A 26,234-nucleotide genomic window follows, 5' to 3' on the forward strand; every position below is an offset into this window, starting at 1 on the left:
GTGATGATGCTGCTGGGAATGTCGGGGACTTTCCCCAACAGTGGGTGAAATCATCCGGCCCCTTTGCCTGCTTCTTTTGAAACACCCCGGGCTCATTGCTCAGCAGTCTGTCCAGAGTTCCGATAAAGCAGCTGAGACACGAGCTCGGCTCTGGCAGAGTGTACAAGGCGTAATTAAGGCCCGCAGAAGTCGAAAGGCGCTTTCTTTAAAGCCATGGAAACCGCATAATTGTGTTCAATTAAACGTTTATGGAGGTGGAAGTCCACCCGATAAGTAGATGTGGTTAAAGTACTCATACTCAGTCCTTCGGTAGAAGTACAGATACCTAAGTAAAAACTACAAATTTTTATTATTATTATTATTTTCTTGTACTGTATAAAAAGAGGGCTAACGATGCGTCCCGATATTGCGGCTAACACTTAATGAAAGCTAACGCTGCTATAGCCGTGAAGTCTTCCCGTGTTTGTTTGCCAAGCAACCATAAGGGTCCGAACAGAGTGAATCCCTTAGTTGTTAAGTCACATGGCATCCAGTTTGTTATTAAAAGACATCTTAATGGCACGGCGACTCTTTACAGGGAAGTCGAGAAGCCCTGCGGCAACAACGTGGGACATGTGATGGGATCAGTGTGACGAGACGTGGTCGGGAGTGGGGGGGGGGGGGGGGGTGTTAGGATTATGCAATGTCTTGTGACTCAATTTCCGGGACTTTCTTCCCAAATGAAAGGCCTTAATTATCTGTGAACATTACATAAACATAATAAACAGCATGGATCTACTTGGAAATAATAGAATAGGGTCAGTTTGTAAATGGTCTATTTGGGGTGTGGCGTTTATTTTTTCAGCGGACAGCGAAACCAGCATTTAATATGGCCATCTATTAGAGCAGAGGCCACTATTTGAGGAAATTATGGAAATGACAAACAATTAACCAAAAAATATTTTATTATTTAAACAGGGCATTTAATTATTTTTTCAAGGGAGGAGTGGACGACAATCAACGATCAGCTGGGTATCTATTCAAGCACATGTCACAGTTTAAGGACATACAGTAAGAACATAAAAGCAGATGAAAAAAAACGACAAACACAATAAACGTCAATTTGTAAATGGTCTATTTGGGGTGTGGCGTTTATTTTTTCAGTGGACGACGTAACCAGCAATTAAGTTTGGCATCTATTTGAGCAGAGGCCACTTTTTGATACTGTAAACCTTTAAAAAGTCTCATAGGAAATTATGGAAATGAAAAACAACTGACAAAAATGTATTTTATTATTTAAACAGGGCATTTATTTATTTTTTCAAGGGAGGAGCAGACGACATAATCAGCAATCAGCTGGGTATCTATTCAAGCACAGTTCACTATTTGAGGACATACAGTAAGAACATAAAAGCAGATGACAAAAATGACAAACACAATAAACGTCAATTTGTAAATGGTCTATTTAGGGTGTGGTGTTTATTTATTGATTTTAATATTGATTGACACAAACTGGCCAGTGTTGCTCTATTTTATCTTGAAAAGCGAATACATTTTTCATTTCTTAATAGTCTGCACTCGTGATGAAAATGTTGCAAAATGGCATCTATTTAAGCATAGCCTAGCGTAGCCTAGCGTAGCCTAGCGTAGCCAAGCGTTGCCGGCGCAGTATCTGAGCAAGTTTTTCCCACTCGAGATCTTTTGAAGACACAAGGACGAAAAATACGGTGCAAACTTTGTCTTTTGGTTTTCAAATGTCTCCCCAGGTCCAGCAGGTTCATCTGGATTGCGAGTGACGCTGCCGATTGTTAGCGGGCCAGCTGGAGCGTTGCCCAAGCGCGACGGGAATTCCTCCGATGTCTGATAGCAGCGTAGCATCAAACGGAAACAAAAATCGATATCCTTGCTAGTGAGTCCACACCTGAGACTAAAAATAAAACTAGTGAGCACGTCGTCCATTCTGGGAAGGTATGAATGAGTGTGTCAGATACAGTAAGTCGCGCCTCTGAGAAGCGCAAGTGTGACAAAGGGGTGTCGAAATGTTGCCAAAGGAATGTAGGAGGAGAGCGAGGCAAGAGTATTTGGCAGGGCGCGCGACTCCTGTAGGGATAATAGCGGCGTGGCGTGAGAAACTCTGTTTACCTGACGAACAGGCCTCGGATTAACGAGCGTACTGCTTCCCTTTCCCAGTCGGAGGAACCAGAATCACTTGCGCTTGAGTTTGACTGACTCAAACTACAATTTCGGGGGGGGGGGGGGGGCTCTCCAATTAACTCATTAACTGCCATTGACGGCTATAGACGTCAAAAATTCATTTGAACTATTGCTATTAGTTTCAAAATTTTTTTCCACTTTTGTTAACAAGAGTATGAAAACCTAGAAGAAGAAAAAATGTACATTTGGAACAAATATAAAATTTGTGATTAATCGTGAGTTAACTATTGAAGTCATGCGATTAATTAAAGAAAACGTAATCGTCTGACGCCCCTAATTTTTTATATATTTTGTTGTTTCTTTTTTTTTTAGGGGCATCAGGCGATTAAAATTTTCACGTAGTCACGAGTAATCACGAATTTTATATCTGTTCTAAATGTAAAAAAATATAAATAAATTATACAATGACATTTTTCTAGGTTTTCATACTCTTGTTAACAAAAGTGGAAAAAAATGTGAAACTAATAGAAATAGTTCAAATGAATTTTTGACGTCTATTGCTGTCAATGGCAGTGAATGAGTTAAGTCATAGTCACTTATTATAAGTCACTTCTAACATGAATTTTCCTACCCGTCTATTACTATCAAGTCAAATTACCGCCACTTAAATCCCTACTACCTCCACTTAAGTCACCATTAAGTCACATTAATCCACCTGCGTTGCGTCCTCAGGGCATCGTCAGAAGCTGGAGGACCCTCCAAAGTCGGGCCTGTTCGCGGACCGCCTGAGCGAGTTGGAGAGGATGAGGGTTCGCGTGGCGGTGCCAGCCCAGGCGCAGCGACCGGCGCTCAACACGGCGGCCAATTCGTTCGCGACGCAGGGACAAACGCAGATCAGCGGTAAATTAAATTGTTGGTTATTTCAAGTTATTATATATAATACAATTAAACAATATGGCTGAATAATTAATTGAATTCAAATGAACATTGCACTGTAGTAGAATGCAACTAAATTGAAGTAGATAAAAGACCTTGAAAAAAAGCTCGTTTAGCTGCTTGTTTACATGCTGCTGCCTTTTATAAAGCAAACAGGAAGTTGTTCTCCTGGAAGGTAAACACTCCAGACTGAGTCCATCAAAACACACCATTCCCACAACACTACTTCAACCCCCTCCCTTCTTCCTCTCCCATCAGACCCGCGTCAGTCACAGTCGTCGCCACCGTGGTCCTATGAGCAGACGTACCCATCCTACCTGAGTCCCATGGCGTCCCCCTCCGTGCACTCCACCGCGCCGCTCTCCTCCAGCAGAGGCACGGGCCTGCCCTCCATCAGCGACGTGCCCAGACGCTTGCCAGGTCAGACACATCCACAGTTCCTCAAATCCTCAGTTCCACTTAGTTTAAACGCGGCCTTGAGATAAGAGTTGAATCAATTCCATGACTGCACTCTGCTGTCCCTATTAAAATGAATGGAAATGGCATTTATCAGTTCCGAGTAATGCCATTTAAAAAGAATGCAAACAGTCTGTTTCGGTTCAATGGGCATTGTGCTGCTCCTTCTGGTGTGCATCTTGTCCACCAGATATGTAGATTTACATGATGGTCACAATTGCTTACTAAGCCACAATAATATTAGTCATTAGCAGGGGATAAACACTATATGTCTGTGAGGATTGTTATACAGTGGATAAACCGCCAATAAGTATTTTCCACAAAAAAAAATGTGTCCAAGCCTCCAAATAAATGTAAATTAATATTTTTAAATATTTATTCGAAAATATTGTGGGGGAAAACATCAATGTTTGTGTTCAAATAAACATTTATAATACCTCAAGATCAATGAATGCTATCCGTTAGCCCATCGATGGCATTTTGCATTGTTTGTTAGCTTTAAGCTAAATGAACTCTACTAAAGCAAAGCTATGCATTTTTTTGAGTACTTAACTTTGTTTTTCTTTAGTTTAGTTTCTTTTGAGAGTAATCTTCATCTGGGAATGGCAAACACCGTGGAAAAAAAAAACTGAAGCGCTCCTTTTAATGTCCCAACATGCCGCCAGACAAGTTTGCGCTCTGTACACCTGTTGACTCACTGCCATGTTTTAAACGAAGTCAGCTGCCTTGTCGGCTTTGATGACTTTGGACTTTCCCTGCTAGTCTTTCATTTTGTCACTCTTTGTTCTCATTCGTATGAGGTGCCGCGTATCACCCAAAATAATATTTAGGTACCCCTCACAGTTACTTAAAAAAAAAAAGGTCACATATAACAACAAAAAAAAAGCACACACGCCAAAAGTACCCTCACGCACTTCAAAAAGTATTCACACTCACCAAAATCCTGTTACACCTACCAAAAAAAACACACAAACAAAAACCTCCCACTAAGTAAAAACATGTACACTCAACAAAATTATACTCTCACGTTCACCCAAAAATCTCTCACCTTTTTGGGAAAAATATCTCCCCTACTTGCTCCAAAAACTTTCACACTTGCCAAAAAACTCTTACACTCACACAAAGAAAGAACTCTCCCTCAAAAATTCGCATAAACCTCTCACATCCATCACAAAACCCCTAAAAACCACTCTCACAATAAAAAAAACTCACATATAGGCTATTAAAAGAATTTATACAAAAAAAAAACTCATACAAAGACTCAAACACACACATTAATGAACCTTTCACACACACAAAAAACTCCTCAAAAAACTTACACTCGCACGAAAAAAAAAAACGCTCACGCACATCAAAAAATCTGTCGTAATCACCAAAAAGAAACAAACACAAAAAAATGGGCATACGCACACACAACACACAACAAAACACTCTCTCATTTAAAAAAAAAACGTTTGCTGTCAATAAAAAAACTTGCACATAAAAAAACTCTCACACAGCAAAAAAAAAACTCTCACTTTCAGCAACAAAAAAAGTCACAATCTCTCAAACGCAACCAAAATAAACTCTTACCCACACCAAAAAACAACTTTCATAGTAAAACACACACCAAAAACCTCACACTCACCCAAAAAGTCACTCATTCACTAAAATATACTCACATAAAAAAAAATTGTTTTAAATAACACTCTTGGATGCACAAAAAAATAATAATTACAGTAAACCTAAAAATCTCTCACATAATGCGAAAAACTCACACACTCACCCAAAAAGTCACTAATTCACTAAAATGCACTCTCACTTTAACAACAACAAAAACACACTCTTGGATGTGCTTAAAAAAATAATAATTTTAAACTGACGCAAAAAACTCACATACCAAAAACCTCTTATTTCATTCACCAAAAAATACTCTCACATTAACCAAAAAACACTCACTAAACATTCACTAAAAAAAAAGCAACTTTCACACAAAATATTCTAAACAAAAAACGAAAAAACGAAAACATCTCACATTCACCAAAAACAAAACAAAAAAAAGGTCACACTCACTCCCAAAAACTCTCTCAGCCTGTCCCGCCACAGGCTCATGACCTCACCCCCCCCCTCCCCCAGTTGACATGTTGACACCTTGGGCCGTCACGCAACCTGACCGCACAAATGTGATCCGGACGGACGCGTCGCTGACAGCATTCAGCTCGTCTGCTTCATTACATGCCTCAATGCACTCCATTGACATGAAAGATATGATGCAAATATCGTACAGTAGCTGTATAGAGCTTTAAACATTGATACATTGACACATTCCATATAATAGAAATATGTATTTATCAACGTCAACATGCTACATGACTTCATATTCCTCCTAGAATAATAAGAGGAAGTTGAAGGGGGAATGTCTTTTAATTAGCATCATATGCTACGTGACGCTAACTTGCATGTAAACTCGTAGAGCCCCTCCCTGTCTCTTCGCGAGGCCTGCGCCCCCTCGTTCTCGTCCCCCTCGTTCTCTTTTCGCAGCAGACGTGCTGACAGGGAAGACGCCTCATGATTTATGATAAGAGCGCCATGGCTGGACTAAACCACAGAGGGAGACAAATGGGGGGGCGGGGGGGGGGGTGGGGGGGCGGGTTTGTGTGGCACGGGGGTACGGAGTAGACCTCCCATTCTCTATGAACTCTGCACCCAGCGCCGTGCTCGCCGCAGCCAGTTAGTGGTTTTGGGGGGTACTTTTTATTTTTGGGGATGTAGCGCGCACACTTACACACACGCACTCGCTGGAGCCGACGGGAGGCGAGCGTCGGAGCCACATCAGAGCCGGGGTCCGCCTCATTATGGATCTCATGGAAACTGTTTCTTGCACAAAGTGTTTCCACATGTGCTGCTCCTCGTTCACCCGCACACACACGCATAAATATGCGTAAACATGCAAACGCTTTGTCAGCGCCGGCCGGCGAGACACAAGATGATGAATAAAACAATACAGGCATTTTTTGGCACTTTTAATCCACCCAATGGAAATAATGGGAATAAAAAAAAAGGGGGGGGGGGCAGAATTTTTGAACGTCATTATTATTTATTTTTTCCAAATTCATACTGTGCTCCTCTTTGATAAACAAATCTATTTGTTTACGTTCTCGTTGAATTGTTGTGGTCTTCCCTTCAGGTTCTTCAGACCTGAGCCCGTTCCCGGGTCAGTTTGAGCGGCAGTTCCCAGGTCTGTCCTCCCTGACGGAGAGTCGCTTCAGCGGTCCTCGCATGCACTACCCGGCCACCTTCACCTACACGCCGCCCGTCACCTCCGCCATGTCGCTGGGGGGCGCCCACTACCATACCTACCTTCCGCCGCCCTACCCGGGTTCCACGCAGAACCAGAGCGGACCCTTCCAGACCAGCAGCACCCCTTACTTGTACTACGGAGCCTCATCCGGGTCGTACCAGATCTCCATGGTGTCGGGCGGGGGTGGGGGCGGCGGCGGGGAGCGCTCGCCCTCGCGCGTGGTCCCCCCGCCCTGCACCACCGCCTCCACGGGGAACTCGCTGGTCAACCCCAACCTGCCCGGCCAGGCGGACGGCGGCGTGGACGCGGGAGACGGCAGCCACAGTAACTCACCCACCGTTCTAAATTCGGGGGGGCGCATGGATGAGGCCGTGTGGCGGCCCTACTGAACCGCCTGACTGAAAAAGGGATTTTTATATTTTGTTTCAAGCAGCTCGTCCCGACTTGTGCGAACTTGTCTTCCTGGAATGTTTGGACCAAAGCGCTCGGAGCAGCAATAAGCAGCACGTCCTTCTCAACAGACTTTTTTTGTATCTCTTTCATACCAACTTGGACAAGGTACAAACTTCAACGAACAAAATGATAATAATTACGCTACCACATTGACGTCGGAATTTTACCAGAATAAATTGTATATTTTGAGCAGAAAAGTCATTTGCCGCTTTTTCCAAAAAAAAAACTTGAAATTTTAATTTACATTTCTCAGCTATTTGCATTTTTTTTTAAATATGCAACTTTTTTTGAAGAAATTATTTTTCGCAACTGACTTTTTTCTTAATTATTATTTTTTAACAATTTTTCCAAAATATACATCTTTTGACCTCAAAAATATTTTTTGTCGCAGTTATAGTGAAAACAAAATTCCTGAAAATGACTTTGTAAAAAAAAAATTAACATTTTCTCATGTATAGGATTTTTGCAAATCTATATTTTTTCTTAATTAATTTTACAACTTTTTTGCTGAATTGTATTTTTTTTCTCAAATTTACATTTTTTTATAAATAAAAAAAAAATCTCAAAATATACTTTCTAAAAACAAATGTTTTTTTAAATCTCAAGTATTACTTTTTGATTCACAACAGTTTTTCAAAGTGTACGTTTATTTCAAATTAAAACTAAATTACAACTTAAAAATGTATACTTTTAAAAAATATAGCCTTTCTAGGAAATAGGATTATGTTTCTCAAAAATATGACTGACATAAACTCCTTTTTTTCTCAAAAGGTTGTTTTCATAACATTGTTTATCTCTCATATATATTCTTATAAATATGTTTTTTTCTTGATAATGTACAACCTTTTCTTTGAAAAATGATGCGACTTTCCTCAAATTTCCTAACTTTTTCCCCTCAACTTTACATTATATCTCAACTGTTTATCTCAAATATACAACTTTCCTCTGCCAACGTACTTTAGTTTCTTGACAATACACATTTTTTTCTCAAATAACTTTTTCAAAATATTTGGAAATATTTTGACTTTATCTCTAATATAAAATGTTGTTTTTGTGCGATTCCGACGCTATTGTGGTAGTGTATTTTTTCTTTTCTTTGTCCTGTTTGGTCCTTTAAGGCTTTTTTATTTTTTTGCATTAGGCATGTTTTTCTTTTTTCTATACGACAATACACAGACGCACTGAGCAGCGAGACTTATTTAAAGGTGTATATTACAGGGCGTTCTGCTTCCTGTTTAACTTATGAAGCCATAACTTATGTATTATTGTATTTTTGAAACTTGACTCATCCCAATATTTTTTGCTGCGTCTTTAGGACTACATTTTTCAAAAGAGCAACAACGAAAAGCTGGTGGTTAAATAATAATAATAAAGAAACGAAAGAAAGAAGTGTTACCCAAAGATGCAAGCGTTAGCGAAAGCTAAGATTCCGACAATCATTGAAGTTCCGATAAAAGAGCTCAGGATCCGAAGATTTTGTTGTTGTTGTTGTTGTTGTTTGATGTGACAACTTTGAGAAAGTTGGTCAGGGTGTTTGACACTCGCGTTGTTTCCTTTCATAATCCTTTTCTTTGTCATGTTGATGCCATCTTGAATCAGTAAAAGCACTTATTGATGGTACCAAAAGTCATGTGATGTCATCCTGTTACTTGATTGGCTGTTCGTGGTAAGCAATGATCTTCCACCCTACACGTTTGATATTCCACAGTCTCTTGTCATTCAATGTTAGTAGGATTTTGTACAAAAAGTACAACAGGGTAACAAGTACAACACGTTTTCAGGAATATGTCAGAGGGTTGATTTTTAAACATTTGAATTTTACTTTACGACAGCATGTCTGATAATCCAAAGGTACAACACCAAAACTAGTGCAATTGAGTACAACCCCTTTTTTTTTAGGGTCATGAATATGATGGATGCTCCCTGCGCTGCATTATATGCCAAAGGTGCACATTTTTTCTGCTAATTTTGTAGAAAAACAAAAGCAGTATAATCAGTGGAAAGCCCACATTTTTGCTATTCCCTTTGAAAAGTTACCAAAATTTTGTAGAATTCTGTACCAAAAATGAATGTTAATTACCGGTACTAGCGAGCACAATATTTTAAGGTCATTTAGGGGTCAAATTTTTTCATTAATGTTGTTTTGGCCAGTGTGACCTCGACACCAGCACATTTCTTTTTTTCAAAGGAGCCTCTTCTTAAGTATATTTAGTAGGATTTTGTACAAAACAAAAAAAATTCCACCTTCTTTAGCAGTACCGCATTTTCGTTTTTAGTTCATATAAAAATTACGTTTTATTTTTTTAGCACTTATTTTGACTTATTTTATTTTTAAATTACTCTTTTGTATTGACTATATATACTACAACCTTTTTACTTTGTATTCTAAATTTACTTAATGTTTTATTTTATTGAAATTATCAATTTATTTTATTACTTAAGATGTAATTTTTTAAATGTACTTAGAAGTTTATTTTTATTTAATTTATTTATATTTTTTTACTTTATTTTTTTAATCGCTAAATTGGTCCATTTGAGGGTTTTTTTGGTATGATTTCCTACTAAATTGTGAAAAATGAATGAAAAAAGTTAACTTTTTTTAATTTGGTTTTTTTTTAGAAAGAAGGCATTTTTTTAAGTCATCAATCATGATGGACAATTTGCACTATCAGCGCTACAACAAAGTTTCTTGTCACGTAAAATTGGCACAAAATGCGATGCAGACGTCAATGCTGGGCAGTTGGTTGTCATCAGATCTGTTATTTAGTGGCCGCTAATATAATAAAGTCATTTGGGAGGACTTTATTTTTGAAGGTTTGCACGCAGAGGGAATCAAATATTCCACACACACTTGACATTCCCGCTGCTTCAGCCTGAAAAGTCAAAAGTATTTGTGCTGTAACTGGAGAAAGCAAATAAAAAGCTTTTAGATGATTTGATGGATTTTAATGACATGATTTTTTTTTCACTGTCTCCCAGATAACTACCAACATCTGTCCCCATCTTTTCCAAGTTCTTTTTTTTTTTTTGCCTTTTCTTTTTTTCATGTGTTTTGTATTCCCGTGCTTGTTGATGTGTGACATTTTAAGACTTACAGGAATTCAATCCTGGGAATTAAATTGATGGATTTCATTTGTCAGGTTGCAGGCTATCTTGACCAAATAAGGTCATCAGGAAGTGTTTCATCCAGCTCTTCTTAAAGGGACACACAAGTGACTAAATGTTTGTGCTTTTTCTATAACGCTTGAAGTTTGTTGTCAAGCAATTTTGCGGCTACAATTTGGTGGTTTGAGGCCACGAATTAGTATTTTGTGCTCACGTGATACCTAATTTGTAGCCACCAATTAGCATGTTGTGCTCAGGTCAAATACAGGCTTATGTAATTTTGTGACTACAGAATATTTTCACTTTTTTTCCCCCCCATTGTCTGTCATCGCACAGTAGTTACTCTGACTTTTCCGTGCGGTGTCACCTTGTGATCGTCGCTATGTCTGAGCGCAAGTTGTCTTTGGATGGCGACGGTGGCGGCAGTTTGGGGGGGGCTTATTTGGGCGTCGCTCACCCAGACTCCCGCCGACGTCAAAGTGGCGTTCCAGAGACGGGAGCAGAGACACGGACACGCCGGGAAGCTGTTTTACATTATTCCCAGACATAATAGAGCCAATCTAAGTGTTCACATGAGTTGGGGAAAAAGAAGAAGGCGTCGGGAGGGGTGGATGTGGGAGGGGGGGGGGGGGGGTTCATTGGAGGGTTTGAAGCTTCACCATCCGCGTGTGTGTTTTCAGAAGGTTCACGTCAAGAACATTCTTGGGATTTCCCTGAATTTAAATTATTGTGGAAGGGGAAAAAGAAGGGGGGAAAAAAACTCCCACTGGTTATAGTTTGACATTCCCAGCGTTGTGCAATTACGATGATGAAGGTAAAACAAGCCAGACGCCCAAAGACATTTGCATCAGTTGACCGTGTGAAAGGTGCGTAGGGAGCTCGCTGAAGGCTCGATCAAGTCCTTGTATCATGAAAATAAATCTGTCTCGTAAATTTGACACACCGCAGAAAATAGTGTTGCTAACAACCCTCCTAAATTTGAATGATGACCAAAAAAAAAAATCAAGTATATACAACGAGGCTTCGAAATGGTGACAAATCCACCCTTTCTATCCGCTCTCAAAAAGTCGCGGGTGCCAAAACCACGCCTCGCTCAAATGTCAACTGTCAATCAAATACTACAAATCTTTCTTATGCCTACACATTCTAGCCACAAAAATATATCCACTCAAAGCATCTGGTGGCTGGAAGACATCCCGCTGAGGTTGTAGGGCTTCCCTTGCCATGACAAGAGGCTTGCTCGTCTCCTTCCTCAAAGTTATGTCAGTGTGTCCACATAACAGAGACGCCTCACAGAGTTAAGCGTTTATTAAACACGGTGGTAAATATTAGTCAGCCCGTGGCTCATACTACATGACAGACATTTGAGTATCTTGGTCCTTGGTCCTGTCCAGGCGTCCCCTTTTTGCTTTTTTGTCATACATTTGCCATAGCAATTCATATGATAAACCCACTACTGGTACTGTTTTCGTCATACCAGATCTAGAACTACTTCATGATTTTGTGGGAAATGTAGTCCTACGTAAACTGTGGTTGCTGGTGTTTTAGACCCCGAAAAAGCTGAGCTTTCTAGTGACATTTTTTTTATTTTATTTTTTATTATAATGCGAGACAGGCGCGAGGTACACAGCAGAGCCAGCTTCCAATAGCTGCCGGGACAAAAAATGTTGGATAATGGTGAGTGCATTGCCTTGTTTAGCACTGTTGAATGGGGTAGATGCCACAGACTTCCGGGTTTCACACATCAGCGTAGTTTCTGGAAGTCCCGCCTCCTCCGTGGCATATAGTCCATATACCACATTGTCAACTAAAATAGCATAACTATCAACTAAGATAGCTTTTAACATTCGCTAAAGTAATAACACGAGACAATAATGTCACCCACCGTTGATGAAAATTGACTAGTGATTAAATTTGGTGACAATTTATTATAGATATGATTTTCATTGAAATTGTAGCGTCACAGTTTTTAATTTGGGAAATCTGGAGTCATGTGACTTGACTAGAGTTAGACTTGAGTTGCCATTTTTAGTACTTGCGACTTGCTTACCAAATATTTGGGAATAACTTGATTTGGGATTTAAGGTATCTAATTGACTTGACTTGATTTAGACTTGAACTAAATGACTTGAAAATTCACCTTATGTACAGTTCTTCATTTTAACAGCGTTTGCCTTTAGAGGGCGGAAAGAAAGAAATATGTCAAAAAGGGGGTTCTGTTTCATTCGTGCCAACCTGGCAACCCAATTAGCATTGTGGTGCACTTGCTAGTGTGACGTGGTTAAACACTAACAGCAATGGAAGGATAACCCCGAGGAGTATTCCATTTGGATTCATCGTCATGGATTATGTTGTCGATGAAGCAAAATGAGGACGGCAAAATGCATGGTTTTGTGGTTTAAGGATTAAGGAAAGACACGTCAAACTTCTTCGTCACTACAAACTCCACGAAGACAGGTAAGCTAACACACGCCCACACCAACACAGTTTTGCTAAAACGGTTTTTTGTCAGTGTAAACTTTATGCTTTTCCAAATGCTTTCATATTTGGGTTTGTGGGTTGTTTCTTTAGTTTATTCAAAACATGTTAGACTGACTTGTGTGGGACTATTTGGCCATGGCGGATGTCTGTACTCTCTCGGGGGCCTTTCGAGTGTTCTAAATAGTTTTGTTTTCACTCGCAGAACTCTGTGTGTGTCCTTTCGTCTGCCCAAGTTCAGAAGTGCATCTTGGTTTCAAATTGGGTTCAGGGGGAGCGGGGCTCGGACCTGTCTCCCACCTCGCAGCCAACAAGCGCCACTCTGGAAGCATCTTTAATTTTAGCCTTATAAAACTTACCAGTCATCTTAATTGGATCCCACAGTCAACAAAACGTGTGTACTTTGGCGCCCCCTAGTGGTTTTTGAAGCGTGTGGCCCGGATGAGGGGGGCCGCCCACCCATGTGGCCCTCCCTGGAGTCAAAGGCAGGCTAGCTTGTGCTTATTAAGTTAGCGCCGCTCCAACACATTTTTGCCTCTGCAAGCTAAATGAATGCCAGATCCCAGTCGGTCCCCAGTTGCCGGCCCCGCCCGGCACACCAACGCCACCCCCCAATCCTAACCCAACTCATAAGCGGGGACTTGTCTTTGCTGACCCAACGTGAGAAATGATCAGCTGGCGGGAAAAGTGCATCCAGGCAGCTGCCCAGAAATTTGCAGGAGCCAAAAGTCATCCGTCAATCAATGCATGAAAGTGGCTCCACCACCCTCACTTGGAACCATTTTTTTTTTTTTTGTGGGGGGGTGTCCACAAGCTTGGGTCTCTGTTTTATTTTATTTTCTGAAATGCTAGTAATTACAAAAAACAAGAACAATGCCTTGCGATACGTACAAGTGACCTAACTTACAAGATTTTCGAGATATGAAAGTACATCCAACTGGTACTGCTTTTTGGGGTCTATGAAAACAAAGAAAAGCGTGCTTATTAAATCAACTTCATACATGTAATAACATCTGCCAGATCTGATCAGGCACTAAATCATGAAAGGAATGGCATCAATTTTCAAAGTGTCAGGACCATGGACAGCGACCAAGCGTGCAAACAAAGGACCCCTTTGTTGGCGGCCCCCGCGTCCACGTCACTGTTTGGAATTAGACATCATCCTCACTGTCAGACCCAAGCGGGTACGCAAAGTCCGCGAGGCGGAATGAAGCTGCGTGCCAGGACTTCATGCGGAACAGACCTCGCACCCCTTTGTGTGTTCTGATTTCTTCAGGACATTGTGAGTGAGTAATGGACTGATAAATGTGATTGTAGTACCGTAATGTGCCACAACATGCCAAGCAACACTGAGTTTTACTTCATTAGATCCAGCGTATTTAACGAGAAGAAGAAAGCTAATTAAGCTAACAATGATGCTAATTTCCATTATCCTGTCTATGCTGTCGTTGCATATGTCATAAGCACATGTATATGCAAGCTTACTTGACAAAAACGACTTTTTTTTTTCAATTATAAAATCACAATTTTGATTTTATCACAATTTTTTTACATTGATATGAAATAGAAATTAAATTTGAGTAGTATTGGATAAATACTAGGCTAGTAAGACTACACTTGTTAGTTTGTGAAAATGAACACCGTAATAATAAATACGTTTATTAGTGCTAACACTGATGCTAATTTCCATTATTATTATTATTATTGAGATAGCAAACTTTGATGAGGCGAAAGGACAGTTTAGTAAAGTAAAAATGTTCTTTACAATATTTTTTGAGGCCCTACTACTCTAAACACGGTATATGGATTAATATTGTGTTGGTAACACAAATTAAGCGGCCATTTTCTGTTGACCGAAAAAGACATCACAGTGGCTCAGGTGACGACCAATCACGGCTCAGCTTGCAAACGTCCAAACTCAGACAACAGGTGAGCTACGATAAATAAAAAGTAAGTCGAGAGTACAGATTTTGTTTTCAACTGTAGGGAGGAGTAAAGTACAAGCACTTGGAAAATCTACTTACCTGAACTAAGTAGTTGGATTTGTCACGTCCCACCGCAGCTAATTATCAAGCAGCGAGTCTCGCTCGCTACTTCGTATGCTGTGGAAACGCCAGGCAGGCGGGCGGCCTGCGTTTATTTTCTCTGGCATCAAGTTAACGGCACGGAACCGCCGCAGAGAATTGGCCGAGCGCTTCTTCTTCAAGTGAGGAAAACTGGAGACGGCTCGCGTGGCGGTGCTTCTCGGCCTTTCCGAGACAGGAAGGCGTTCAAGCCCTGGCATGGAGGCCTCCGCCGTTTGTAGCCGTCATCCACCGAGAGACCGCGTCCGTCAGCCGGGATGCCAAAGGATGGGATTTTATTTGCAGAATCACCATTTAAGTGCTGTACCTTCACGTTAAATGTTCCAAGCTCATGTGTGAGGAGCTCGTTCGAGGCCTAGAAGTTCTTAAACCTTTTATAGGATTCAGCTTTGAATAGAATTCTGTTCTTTTTGTGTCAATTTTTTCTGATTTTTGACATCAATTACAGTGTGTGTGTGTGTGTGTGTGTGTGTGTGTGTGTGTGTGATGAATCTGTTCTAGAAAGTTTGACTCAAACAAAATCATACGAAATCCAAAGCAATATTTCCCATAGGAAATAATGTAAATCCTGGTAATCTGTTTCAGACATCTAAAAATATTAACAAACAATCTACATACAATCTGCGTTATAGAGAAAAACAAATAATAAATATGTGAAATAAATTCTATAAATTATTGGAGACTGGATGGCGTTTACAGCGTTTTTTCTTGAATTCTTTGAACGTTTCTCACCTATGAATGGCACTTTGCGTCGTATTCTGTAAATTCAAAAGACAGCAAGCCATATTCCACAACCTAAGCTTTAATGACAATAACAGCCTTCCTGTCTGCTCGGCAACACCCTCGGGCAAGTTGTGGCAACATCAGCGTAATGTCCTTTTTAAAATAAGGCCTTCAAAATAAAATGTGTTTCACCAAAATTTATTTGGCTCTATGTTGGCTTACTATTGGCTAGCTATTTTGTGTTGTTTATTGAGTGCAATGGTTAAATAAGACAGCAAAAGTGTGGTGGTTTTTATTTTGAAGGCGCAACTTTTTAACAGGATGTGGTACGCCAATGCTGCCTGAGTGTTGCCGAGCGGACCAGGAGGCTTGTTATTGGCTTGAGTTGTTAAAGCAACACTAAGGAACTTTCAGTTTATGTTGATTATGGCGGCGCCATAAGGACAAAAGGGGTAATGTTATGCCTGAAGGAAGATCACATTGTGTCGTTTTTTTAGCTCAAATAGATTTCCGTCTTTGTAGCGAATGGGTAAAGGGGGAAGTGACGTATGCCATAAACGATTCAGCACATTTGTAGTTTTTTGTGTGGCAGTGTTCCCTACCATCCTCCTCAAAGTTGCTTTAGTGCCAGTAAAAATGATACAACCCCCCTCAGGCCATGGCAAAGGTACCATTCAACTAGTTTGAACTAAGTTGATGTTTCATCAGAAGAGGTATGAAAATATTTCTATTAAGGTTGCAAAGTTCCTTAGTGCTACTTTAATAAAAGCTTGCATTGTGGAGTATACCTTGCCGTATGTTGAACCTTTTATGCACAAATGCTTCAGATTAATGCGCATTGAAAAATTATATATATATATATATATATGTGTGTGTGTGTGTGTATGTATGTATATGTAAAAACCGAGTGGATGTACGAAAACTTACTGGAACATGAGGGTTAAAAGAATCTAATTGAACATATATTTTATACTAATGACAAAAACTGATGGCAGTAAAAGAAGTTAAAAAAAAAAAAGTTTGAAATACAGACTATAAAAAATGGCCACGGATGATCAATAAATGGTATGACGGCACTTTACTGGCCGCAGTCAGCATTCAAAGTAACCACTTTTTTAAATATAAAATGTTACTCTGGTTTACCACATAGGATAAAGTTACATTTCCACCGAGCCATCCAGTCCACCAATGTGCGCTTTAGAAATATGTGTATGCATCACAGTATACGCGGACTGAGCACCTGTTAGGGCCTAAAGATATTGAGGAAGAACAGATTTTTTAATTAACGTAGTTTATCTTTTAAACTGAAGCTTCTTTTTTTTTTTTTTTTTTAAAGACCTAATTATTCAACTTTTCCGTTTTTATAAACCATTTTGTTTCATTATTACCGTGGCTTTTCATGAAACCTATTTCTGAGTCTATTTGGTGTAAGAGTGTGGAGAAAGCGTGAGGAGGCTAAACAAGCGGAGTTTAATGACGACCAAGAGGAACATTGACGTTGACACGCTGGTAGGCGCGCCATCCCGGGGGAAGACGAGGCGCAGCGGGAGCTCAATAATAAACATGGGAGTCAGGCGAGACGTCCACGGGCGTGGGGATAAATAAATCTAACCGCCTGGACGCGCCTGTGAGTCAAAGCTTTGCAGCACATGTGAAAGGGAGCTTTGTGTCATGAGGAATAAATACAGACGGCAGGACCGGGACCGTCCGTCACATCTGAGTGCGTGTGAGCATCCTTAAACTAATAAATCTCTGGAGAGCTGAGAAGAAAAAAAAATAGGAAGGTTTTGCTAGCTAAGGGGGCTACTTGGCGAGCCGCTTGGCCACGTCCTTGTAGGCCATCTCGATCTCGGCGTCGGCGGCGCACGTGTTGTTGAACTCGTCGCGGGCGGCGGCGTTCTTCAGGTAGCGCCAGATCCCCGTCATGTCCGAGGGGATGTCGTAGTCACGGTACTTCTTGACGACCACCTGAAAGACACAAATGGACAGGTTTTGAACCTCAACCTAGGGAGGTCTATTGCATGAGACTGGCTTTGAGGACTGAATCTTTCTCTCGGGCCTTTTACCTTGACTATGTGCAGTTTGGGCAGTAGGTTGCAGTCAGCCAGCGTCAGCTCATTTCCGTCCAGAAATTTTCTCCTGGACTCCTTTTCCTCCTCCACACTGTTGGCATCGATCTCGTCAGGCAGCGGACTGTTCAGGTAGTCGTCCAGCTTGTTCAGGGCCCTAGTCAGACCTTTTTTCAAGGCTAAAAGCATGCAAAGCAATGTTATCAAGCGTCAGAGGGGAAGGATGTCCACTAGGTGGCAGCAAAGTATTCAGTAAGAAGCCAACAGTGGAGTCTGCTGCCCTCTAGTGAGGAATGTCATCATTTCACCCTGTCCTGGCAACTCATTGACTTGTTCAATTATTCAATTATGATTACTTTTCAAGATACAATTCTAAATGTACAAAATGTGGCTTTATTACTATAATTTTTTTAACAAATTATTAACTCAATTAAATTCTAAACAATTATTCCACTGTTTTTATTGAACAATTATTTATACAAAACTTTTTTAAATTGATTATTAACTTGATTTTTTTTTAATGAACATTTGAATATAAAAATATATATATATTTTAAATTAAATTACTCACTTCACTCATTTAAACTTAAAAAATTGGCATCACGTACCCCTTTAACATTTAGGTAAAAAAGAAGCTGCATACTATGTTTGAGAGCCATTAATATAAATTTCCCTTTTAAAAATATAATTTAAAAAATCATACAGTAAGTACAAAAAATGCTGCGAGCTGCCTCACCATCATTGGCGTCCATTCTGGTGTTCTTGATGAAAGCCGAGAACTTGGCGAAGATGTCGTTGCCCGCCGTATTGGACTCTTTCTGCTTGGCTGCCAGTCTGGGGTATCTCAATTACAATCAGAAGAACAAGAAGTGCTGTTTTTATTATTACTATTATTATTACATACCGTGTAAGCCAAAAGTAGGTAGGCACTTTTAAAAAGTATTGTATTCAACTGAGGTAGGAAGGAAAGACGGATTTATGAAAGTAAGGAATTCACTACCACTTTTTGGGTTGTAGGCAGGTCAGACCTTACACTGACCTTGAAATCATAATTTGAAACCTTCGAAAATCCTGTTGCAAAGACCTTTTTGAATCCTTGACTTGAACCCCAAACCTGTCTTGCAACCTTACTTTAACTCTAAACCTTCACGTGCCTTGAAAAAGTATCTACCTTGAAACCCTACCTTGAAATCGGGGCTTCACTTAATACCTACTTTTGATCAAGTGTGTGGTTGTGTGTGTGTTTTACTTGGGCGGGGCCAGCATTTCCTCAAGGAACTCTTCTATCTTGTTGATGTCTGTCTTGACTTCCCCGTTGTAGGTGAGGAACGGTGGGTGGGTGCCAGGCGCCAGGTTGTTAAGATCCGTCGGCTTTCTAAGGGAGTCCAACAAACAAAATTATATATTTTTTTGTGCGTTCGTCGATGTGTCTTTCTTGTAATTGTTAAAACATTTCGTTTTAGTCACAGATTTAAGTAGCTACATGCAACCCTGTTAAAACATTGTTAGCCATCGAGTATGTGGCTAAGCAGAAATAACATCATCGAGCTAGTTGCCTTTCCCAACCCGTGTGTATTTTTCATATTTTAATAACGAGCCACAATGAAGTACGCCTCTCATATCAACACGATCCTGTTACATTATCAGATAAAAACCCAAATGTCATGTTTTTCACATTTATGCTAGACCAGTTAGCATAGCAGCTAACACATATAGCATGTACTTTTGAGCAAAAACTTAAGCAGTGATTAATTATCAACCTTGTTACTTATTAGAGTAATTAACTTTGTTTAGTACATTTTAGTGAGTCAGGAATGAGTGAATGATTCCTAACTGTGTTTTAAATCATTCACTCATGACCTTTTGTCATCATACGGTGGACGTTGACTCATCAGTAAAATGAAACCTACTTTTGGACTACATGCACACCCGCAGTTAATTACGTCATTGCTGTGGCATAATTAGAACGTACTAGGTCAGCTGGTACCCTTCGTAGTGCACAAATAAAGTTCGATAACATATTGTTTGAATGAGTATTGAATGCAAACAAAGGAATTAAATTTGTGTCCATCAAAGTTGTGATCTGTATAGCTGTGGAAGTACCGACAACATAACTCCCAAATTTTATTTAATTACAGAAAATGAAAAGTGGCCTTAATATTTTTTTTCTAGAAATGAATATTAAAGATATTTTCGTACCACAACTATTGAATATGTCTTTTATATTCATTGTACATACAATGAGGGCGCTATTTTTGCCATATTTAAGTGCTAGTGTCATATTAAGGGCATACCCAAACCGATACTCGCTAATCGCTATGCATTTAGCATTTAGCATTTAGGATAGCACTACAAAACGGCCAACTCATGATATAGCACACTATATATTGCAAAAAGAGTGATTTCCTATGACATCATCATTCACCTCTTGAGGTCCACGGTGGTGACGTTGAAGACGACGCCTTTGAGCCACAAGATCATGAAGAGACGCTGGGAAAAAGGACAGTTGCCAATACTCTCGCCATCGCTGCCCGCCTGGGAACAATTAAGTCAGAATCATTACTGGGAAGAAACATTTCTTATGTCACTTAACCCTCGTTTATTGTGGGGATATGTCCGATACCCACCTTTTGATCGGGAATAATCTGAAGTATTGCTCAGTGCCTGTTCTCACTCATTTGCTAACATTAATTTAACTCATTCACTGCCATTGACGGCTCTAGTCAAAAATTACTTTGAACTATTTCTATTAGCTTAACTTTTTTTTCCCCATTTTTGTTAACAAGAGTATGAAAACATAGAATTTCATGCGATTAATTATGATTAAAACATTTTTTAAGAATCTTTTATTTGTATTTTTTTTTTTAAATAATAAAAAAAAATAAAAAAAATAAATGTACTGTTAAAAGAAAAGAAGTAAAGATTATCAAAAATTAGGGGCGTCAGGCGATTAAATTTTTTCGTAATTAATCGCATGACTTCACTAGTTAACTCACGATTAATCACAAATTTTATATCTGTTCTAAATGTACAATAATTTTTTTTCTAGTTTTTCTTACTTTTGTTAACAAAAAAGGGGGAGGAAAGTTAAACTAATAGAAATAGTTCCAATGAATTTTTCACATCTATAGCCGTCAATGGCAGTGAATGAGTTAAGGAAATGAAAGGAAAACTCCTGCTTGCACAGTTCTCTAAATAACTTGAAATAAATCAATAATAATAACATTAAATTACTGTATAATTGACAAAAAACTAAGGATGTATATGTAAAGTCCCATTTGGGGGAAAAAAAGGAATAAAAAGATCTCTAAAAAATGGGCAACATAGAAGATGCGCTAAGTGATTAACAACTTTAGCAGCTGCAATTTAAACCTTAGCGCTCCCCTTGAAAAAAATACCTATGCAGCGAGCTCCTTATTGATTTTGAATGAGCTCATGTTTCAAGCACACATTGGAGAGCTTACACCTAACCTACCACCTAAATTATATATGTCTCACACACGCACAGAGGCAAACACCAGAACACAGCAGACGTCTGTCTAAAAAGTTGCCGAGTCAGCTTGAACGCAGCGCCAGCGTGTGTCATTGTGACCACACAAAAACAACACGCCGCCTACAATGCAATGTAAAAGTAACGGCAGACAGTCAACATGGACAACACACACACGCACACGTAAACAAAGGCTGCTGACCTGCTGGTCAACTTACGACACACAAAAGACCAGCTAAGACTAACTGGAGTTTTTTTTTTAACAATAATAAACGTAAAATAATTCATTCATTAATTATAAGGCATATTTTGTGAGAGACATTGTGTGCTGTATTGTGCATTCAAATACTTAACTCATTCACTGCCATTGACGGCTATAGACGTCCAAAAATCATTAAAAAAAAAATTCTATTAGTTTCATCAGATCAGTAATCACTTTTGTTAACAACAACAAAACTTTTTTAATTTATTTGTTTTTTAAAAAAAAAAAAAGGAGAGTAATGATGATGTCAAATCGAATGAACAATACTGAGCTCTCCTGAAAAAAAAAAATTAGAACAAAAAAATATTATACATTTGGAACAGATATAAAATTTTTGATTAATCGTGAGTTAACTATTGAAGTCATGCGATTAATTACAATTTAAAAAAAAAGAATCGCCTGACACCCCTAATTTTTGATAATTTTTTCATTAAAAAAAGATTTAAAAAAATGTTTTTTTTAAACTAATAGAAACAGTTAAAATTTATTTTTGACGTTTATAGGCGTCAATGGCAGTGAATGAGTTAATATGACACATTCATTATTATTATTATTCAATGTTTTTATTAGAAGAGAGCTTGCCACTTATTTATGATCATGAGAATGATGATGATGATTATTATTGTTATTAAGAGTATTAGTAGTAAGAGTGAGTGTCTGAAATGGGATGTGTGTTGTCATCAGACACGTCTTGGCTACTTCTGCGACGGACGAAAGACATTTTTCGATAACGCTTTCTGAAGCGATGTTGAGGATGATTTGTTATTTTCTTTTCATTTCATGCCACCCGCCTCAGGTACACCCACCCGTCGGGTCCCAGCGCAACAAACGGCGGACAAGGACAACGGAAGAAGAAGATGCACATCACTGAGCATGGCAGGTAACTTTACCTCTGCTATTGTGTTACATTACTTACACACACGCACACACAATACACATATTTCACACAGACAAAAAAACTACTTTTTTTTTTAGTCTTACCTTGACAAAAAGTTCAATCTCTGGCTCCCTATCAGAACTTGACATGCTTCCTCTTCAATACCATACACGCCACTACATCCTACCTTCAAACTACACACATGGTCCCAATGTCAAAGTAGAATTATGCAACAAAGTGGTCCTAAAATCAGCTTGATGTGTCGGGGATGGAGATTGAGGTCAGATTTGTCTAGTAAAGCAGCTGGAATGCAAGCAGCAAAGGGTTCAATGACACCGAGTGCAAACAGGTGTCATGCTATGCTGTAGAGAAAGAAAAGAAACGCGCCGGGGGGGGGGGGGGGGGGTGTTTGTGTACGAAGGGGGCAGAGCCTGAGCTGCGTTTTTAATAATGCATGTTCACATTCACAGCAAATGGAGAAAGTGAGCGCAAAACTATGGGAAAATACAAGCTTCTGCTCTTGTAAAAAATCCGATTAATACTGTCAGTCAATATCTATTACAATTATATAAATTAATAAATATAAATGCAGCATTTTACATGAATATATTAATTTTAAGAAATGCGACTTAAAACCTGTACTGTATTGTAAATTTAGAATACATAAGGTTTTTTTTGGGTGGGGCGAGCGTGAGACATTTTTGTTTGTGTGAGAATTATTTATTTATTTTTAAAAGTAAGAGTTTTTGTGGGTAGGATAGGTAAATGTTAAACATAAATTAAGTCTGAATAGGTTAACTAGTTTGATTTGTGTGAGAGAGAAATGTTATATATACACTCAATAAAATATTTTTTGTTTGGGGGTATATGTGAGAAGTTATCGTGTGAGAGGTAAATGTTATATTTAAATATATACTCTCAGTATTTTGGGGGAATTGTGTGAGATGTTTTTTTTTGTGTGTTTGGTGTGTGTATGTATGAGAGTTTTTTTGGGTGAGTGAGAGTTTTTGGGTGAATGAGTTCTTGAATGTGTTTTTGTGTAGGTTTTTTTGGTGGGTTTGATTTTTGTTGAGTGAGAGTATTTTATGTATGTGTGAGAGGTAAATGTTACTCTATAAGAAAACGTATTGGATTAGTGTGAGATTTTTTGAGGTCAGCGTGTTTTTGTCTAAATTGGTTAATTTAAATATTGCTATATATATATAAAAATGTAATCATTTTATTCAAATCACAAAATATTGGCGATGTCTGCTTTTGCATTTTTGCTTTTTGTGTTTAGTTATTCACACAACTTTTCCTTTTTGTGTGTATTTTTTTTTAAGTTAAAAATCACTGCAGGGTCATGATCAATAAAACATATCAATATAAAGTAGTAATTATGGCGAGTGATCAGCAAACAATTTCTCCTGAAAACTTAACCTCAAATCATGAGGAATAATGTGAGTTTCCGTTTGTCCTCTCCCGTACCATTAAATAGTAAGCAAATGCTCATTTCTCCCTGAAGGTTTAGCTATTAAACAATGTCTTTAAAGATGATGGTTGAAATCACTGACTTGTCCAGCTAATCATTGACTGGCCTGTCAAACAATAACACCCGTCAAAAACCGAAACAATTCAAATGCTTTGACTGCTTCTGACACGTCAATGTCTTTTTCCTGGAAAATGCACAATAGCATTAGCAACATTGGCCAACTGAGCGAAAAACATGACTATAAATGTACATAATTATTTAATTAATTACTTTATTTATTTATTTTGCTTATTCATAAAAAGTCACTGCAATGGCAAATTGATCACTTATCTTATGTTTAATAAAACAAGCTCAATAAAATCAAAACTGTTGATCTAATTATGAAGTGTTTTTAAAATGTGCTCACCTTTATAGTTAAATTTTCTGGTTTAACGGTTAACTTGGCCACACTTTGACCCTCAAACTTTTTCATCTAATCCTTAACATGGTGGCTTTTATGGAAGTGTGTCGAAATGTGCGAAACCCGGGCGTGGCGCTTTGTGCCGATGATCTCTGCCCGCCGTTTATCTGGAATGTCAGCAATAGATAAGACATAAGTGCACATTACACCATGTGGTAAAAGTGGAGACACGCTCCCTTAAGTGTCACTGCAAACGACACCACTTCAACCTGTGAACTTTGAACTGGATCTGCAGACATTGTCCTACCTTGACAAAAAGCGAGATCTCAGGATTATCGGGCCCGGCAGGAGCCAGGGCGCTCTGGTCCAGGGTGAGGTTCTCCAGGGTCTTGATGCTGTAGTCCACTGCCACGTCCTCCTTGGCCGCCGCCATTTTGGACTCTTGGTGCTTGTAGGCCATCAGCATCCCGTCCTCGGCGTTGTCCTCCTCCGCGGAAGACGAGGACGACGACGACGAGGAGTGTCGGGATGCGCCGTTCACCTCCTTTGCTTTGCTCTCCTGGATGACGGACTTCAACTCCATCAGTACTTTGGTCTCCTGCTCCACCCTCTCATGGGATTTCTCCTCTTCTTCGTGGTTGGATGAGGAGGAAGACGAAGACGAGGAGCGGCTGCGTTTCTCGCCGTCCCTTGTGTCCATGTAGTCGGGAGAAGTGTGGTCCTCCTCGGCCGAGACGTGGACCATGACGTCATCCACGGTCACTTCCATGATAGGTGTCGGATCTTCTTTGTTTTTTTTCCCGTAAGAGGAGTGGAGAAGAGAAGCGGTGCTGGCGGCGGCTGCCTCTCTCGGTGGACTGAACCTCAACCGACGCCCGATCGGGTAAATTCCAGCAGCAGGACCTTTGAACCTGGCAGCTCACTGATCATTTACAAAGTGTGCCAACCCAGCCAATGCCTGCAGGCCTTCTCTTGCACTTCCCAAATTAAATGACTTCAGGTTTTACAAACAGGCACGCCCCCTTGCACTAGCTGAAATATGAATCAAAACATTATGCCTGCTGTAAAGACAAAACAAAAAAGATCTATATGCCAGGATTTTTTTTTTTGTATATATTTTTTTATCTATAAATATTTTTTCTATAGTTCTAAATGTATTTAGATCTTTCTTCTGTGATATAGCAGTATAAAAAAATATTGCCTTTATTAAACTATAATAATATAAATAAACTATTTTAAAATATTTTTAACTTAATTTTAAGCTGTTTTTATTTATTTATATCGTTACTGTGGTAACATTTTTGTTTTTATACTTTTGTTTTCCATTTTTAACTCTTTGACTGCCATGGACGTTAAAAGACGTCAAGTAAAAACCTACGGAGGGCCGCCAATGACGTTAAAAGACGTCATCCAATTTTTTTTAATTTTTTTTTTGAAACTGGTGGAGGAAAGCCTTGGCCAGCTGTGGTGAATGTTTCAAGCAGATCTAGTTAGCCTAATGCCTATTTTTGGCCCCTAGATGGCAGCAATGACTCTCTTTTGACAAGATTGGGTAGGCGTCAGTAGAAGACGTGAGGCGGAGCTAGAGGGGACAATGGCTGGGGAAGGGAAGAGAACATGGCGACCGGTTGCAAGCAGCTCACGCTCGAGCAGTTTTTTTCAAAGACGAAAAGCATCGACCAACGCTAAAGAGCACATTGATGACGACGATGATCATCATCGATGATGATGATGATGATGATGGTGACTCCGAGGTTGGAAGCATTGACGCGGCAGTAGAAGATGTGAGGCGGAGCTAGATGGCTGAGGAAGCGAACAATGGCGACCGGTTGCAAGCAGCTCACACTTTTTTTTTTTTTCTGATGAAAGATGAGAGTTCAATCCTTCATTTGGTAGTATGTGTGTTTCCATAGTCCAAACACAACATTTTCTGTGGACCTTGAAAGATCAGTCAAAATGCTTAAATCGGCTGGCACTGGCGACATCCCGTTTCTGAAAACGTCTGGCAGTCAAAGAG

General features: G+C 39.5%; 2 protein-coding genes across 3 annotated transcripts in view; one reads left to right on the plus strand and one right to left on the minus strand.

Moving 5' to 3' along the window:
- The window catches only part of runx2b (RUNX family transcription factor 2b), a 131,186-nt gene extending 122,743 nt beyond the window's left edge, over window positions 1-8,443 (plus strand). Inside the window, 3 exon segments of the mRNA XM_077552379.1 lie at window positions 2,866-3,033; window positions 3,328-3,489; window positions 6,692-8,443. Of these exon segments, the coding sequence (XP_077408505.1) occupies window positions 2,866-3,033; window positions 3,328-3,489; window positions 6,692-7,194 (833 nt within the window). The 3' untranslated portion in view covers window positions 7,195-8,443.
- An 8,652-nt stretch (window positions 8,444-17,095) lies between these two features.
- Window positions 17,096-25,099, minus strand: clic5b (chloride intracellular channel 5b). 2 transcript variants are annotated; one of them, XM_077552874.1, is made up of 6 exons: window positions 24,525-25,099; window positions 20,143-20,252; window positions 18,967-19,092; window positions 18,454-18,560; window positions 17,715-17,896; window positions 17,096-17,616 (listed from the first exon to the last, which is right to left on the minus strand). In XM_077552874.1, the coding sequence occupies exons 1-6, from the start codon at window positions 24,984-24,986 to the stop codon at window positions 17,452-17,454; spliced, it is 1,152 nt and encodes a 383-aa protein (XP_077409000.1). In that variant the 5' UTR covers window positions 24,987-25,099; the 3' UTR covers window positions 17,096-17,451. The 2 variants fall into 2 exon arrangements, with proteins under 2 accessions (XP_077409000.1, XP_077409001.1); XM_077552875.1 differs by lacking the exon at window positions 24,525-25,099 and adding an exon at window positions 22,451-22,650.
- Between the last annotated feature and the right edge of the window lie 1,135 nt (window positions 25,100-26,234).

This window comes from Vanacampus margaritifer, chromosome 19 (assembly GCF_051991255.1).
Source record: "Vanacampus margaritifer isolate UIUO_Vmar chromosome 19, RoL_Vmar_1.0, whole genome shotgun sequence".
NCBI classification, from domain to species: Eukaryota; Metazoa; Chordata; class Actinopteri; order Syngnathiformes; family Syngnathidae; genus Vanacampus; species Vanacampus margaritifer.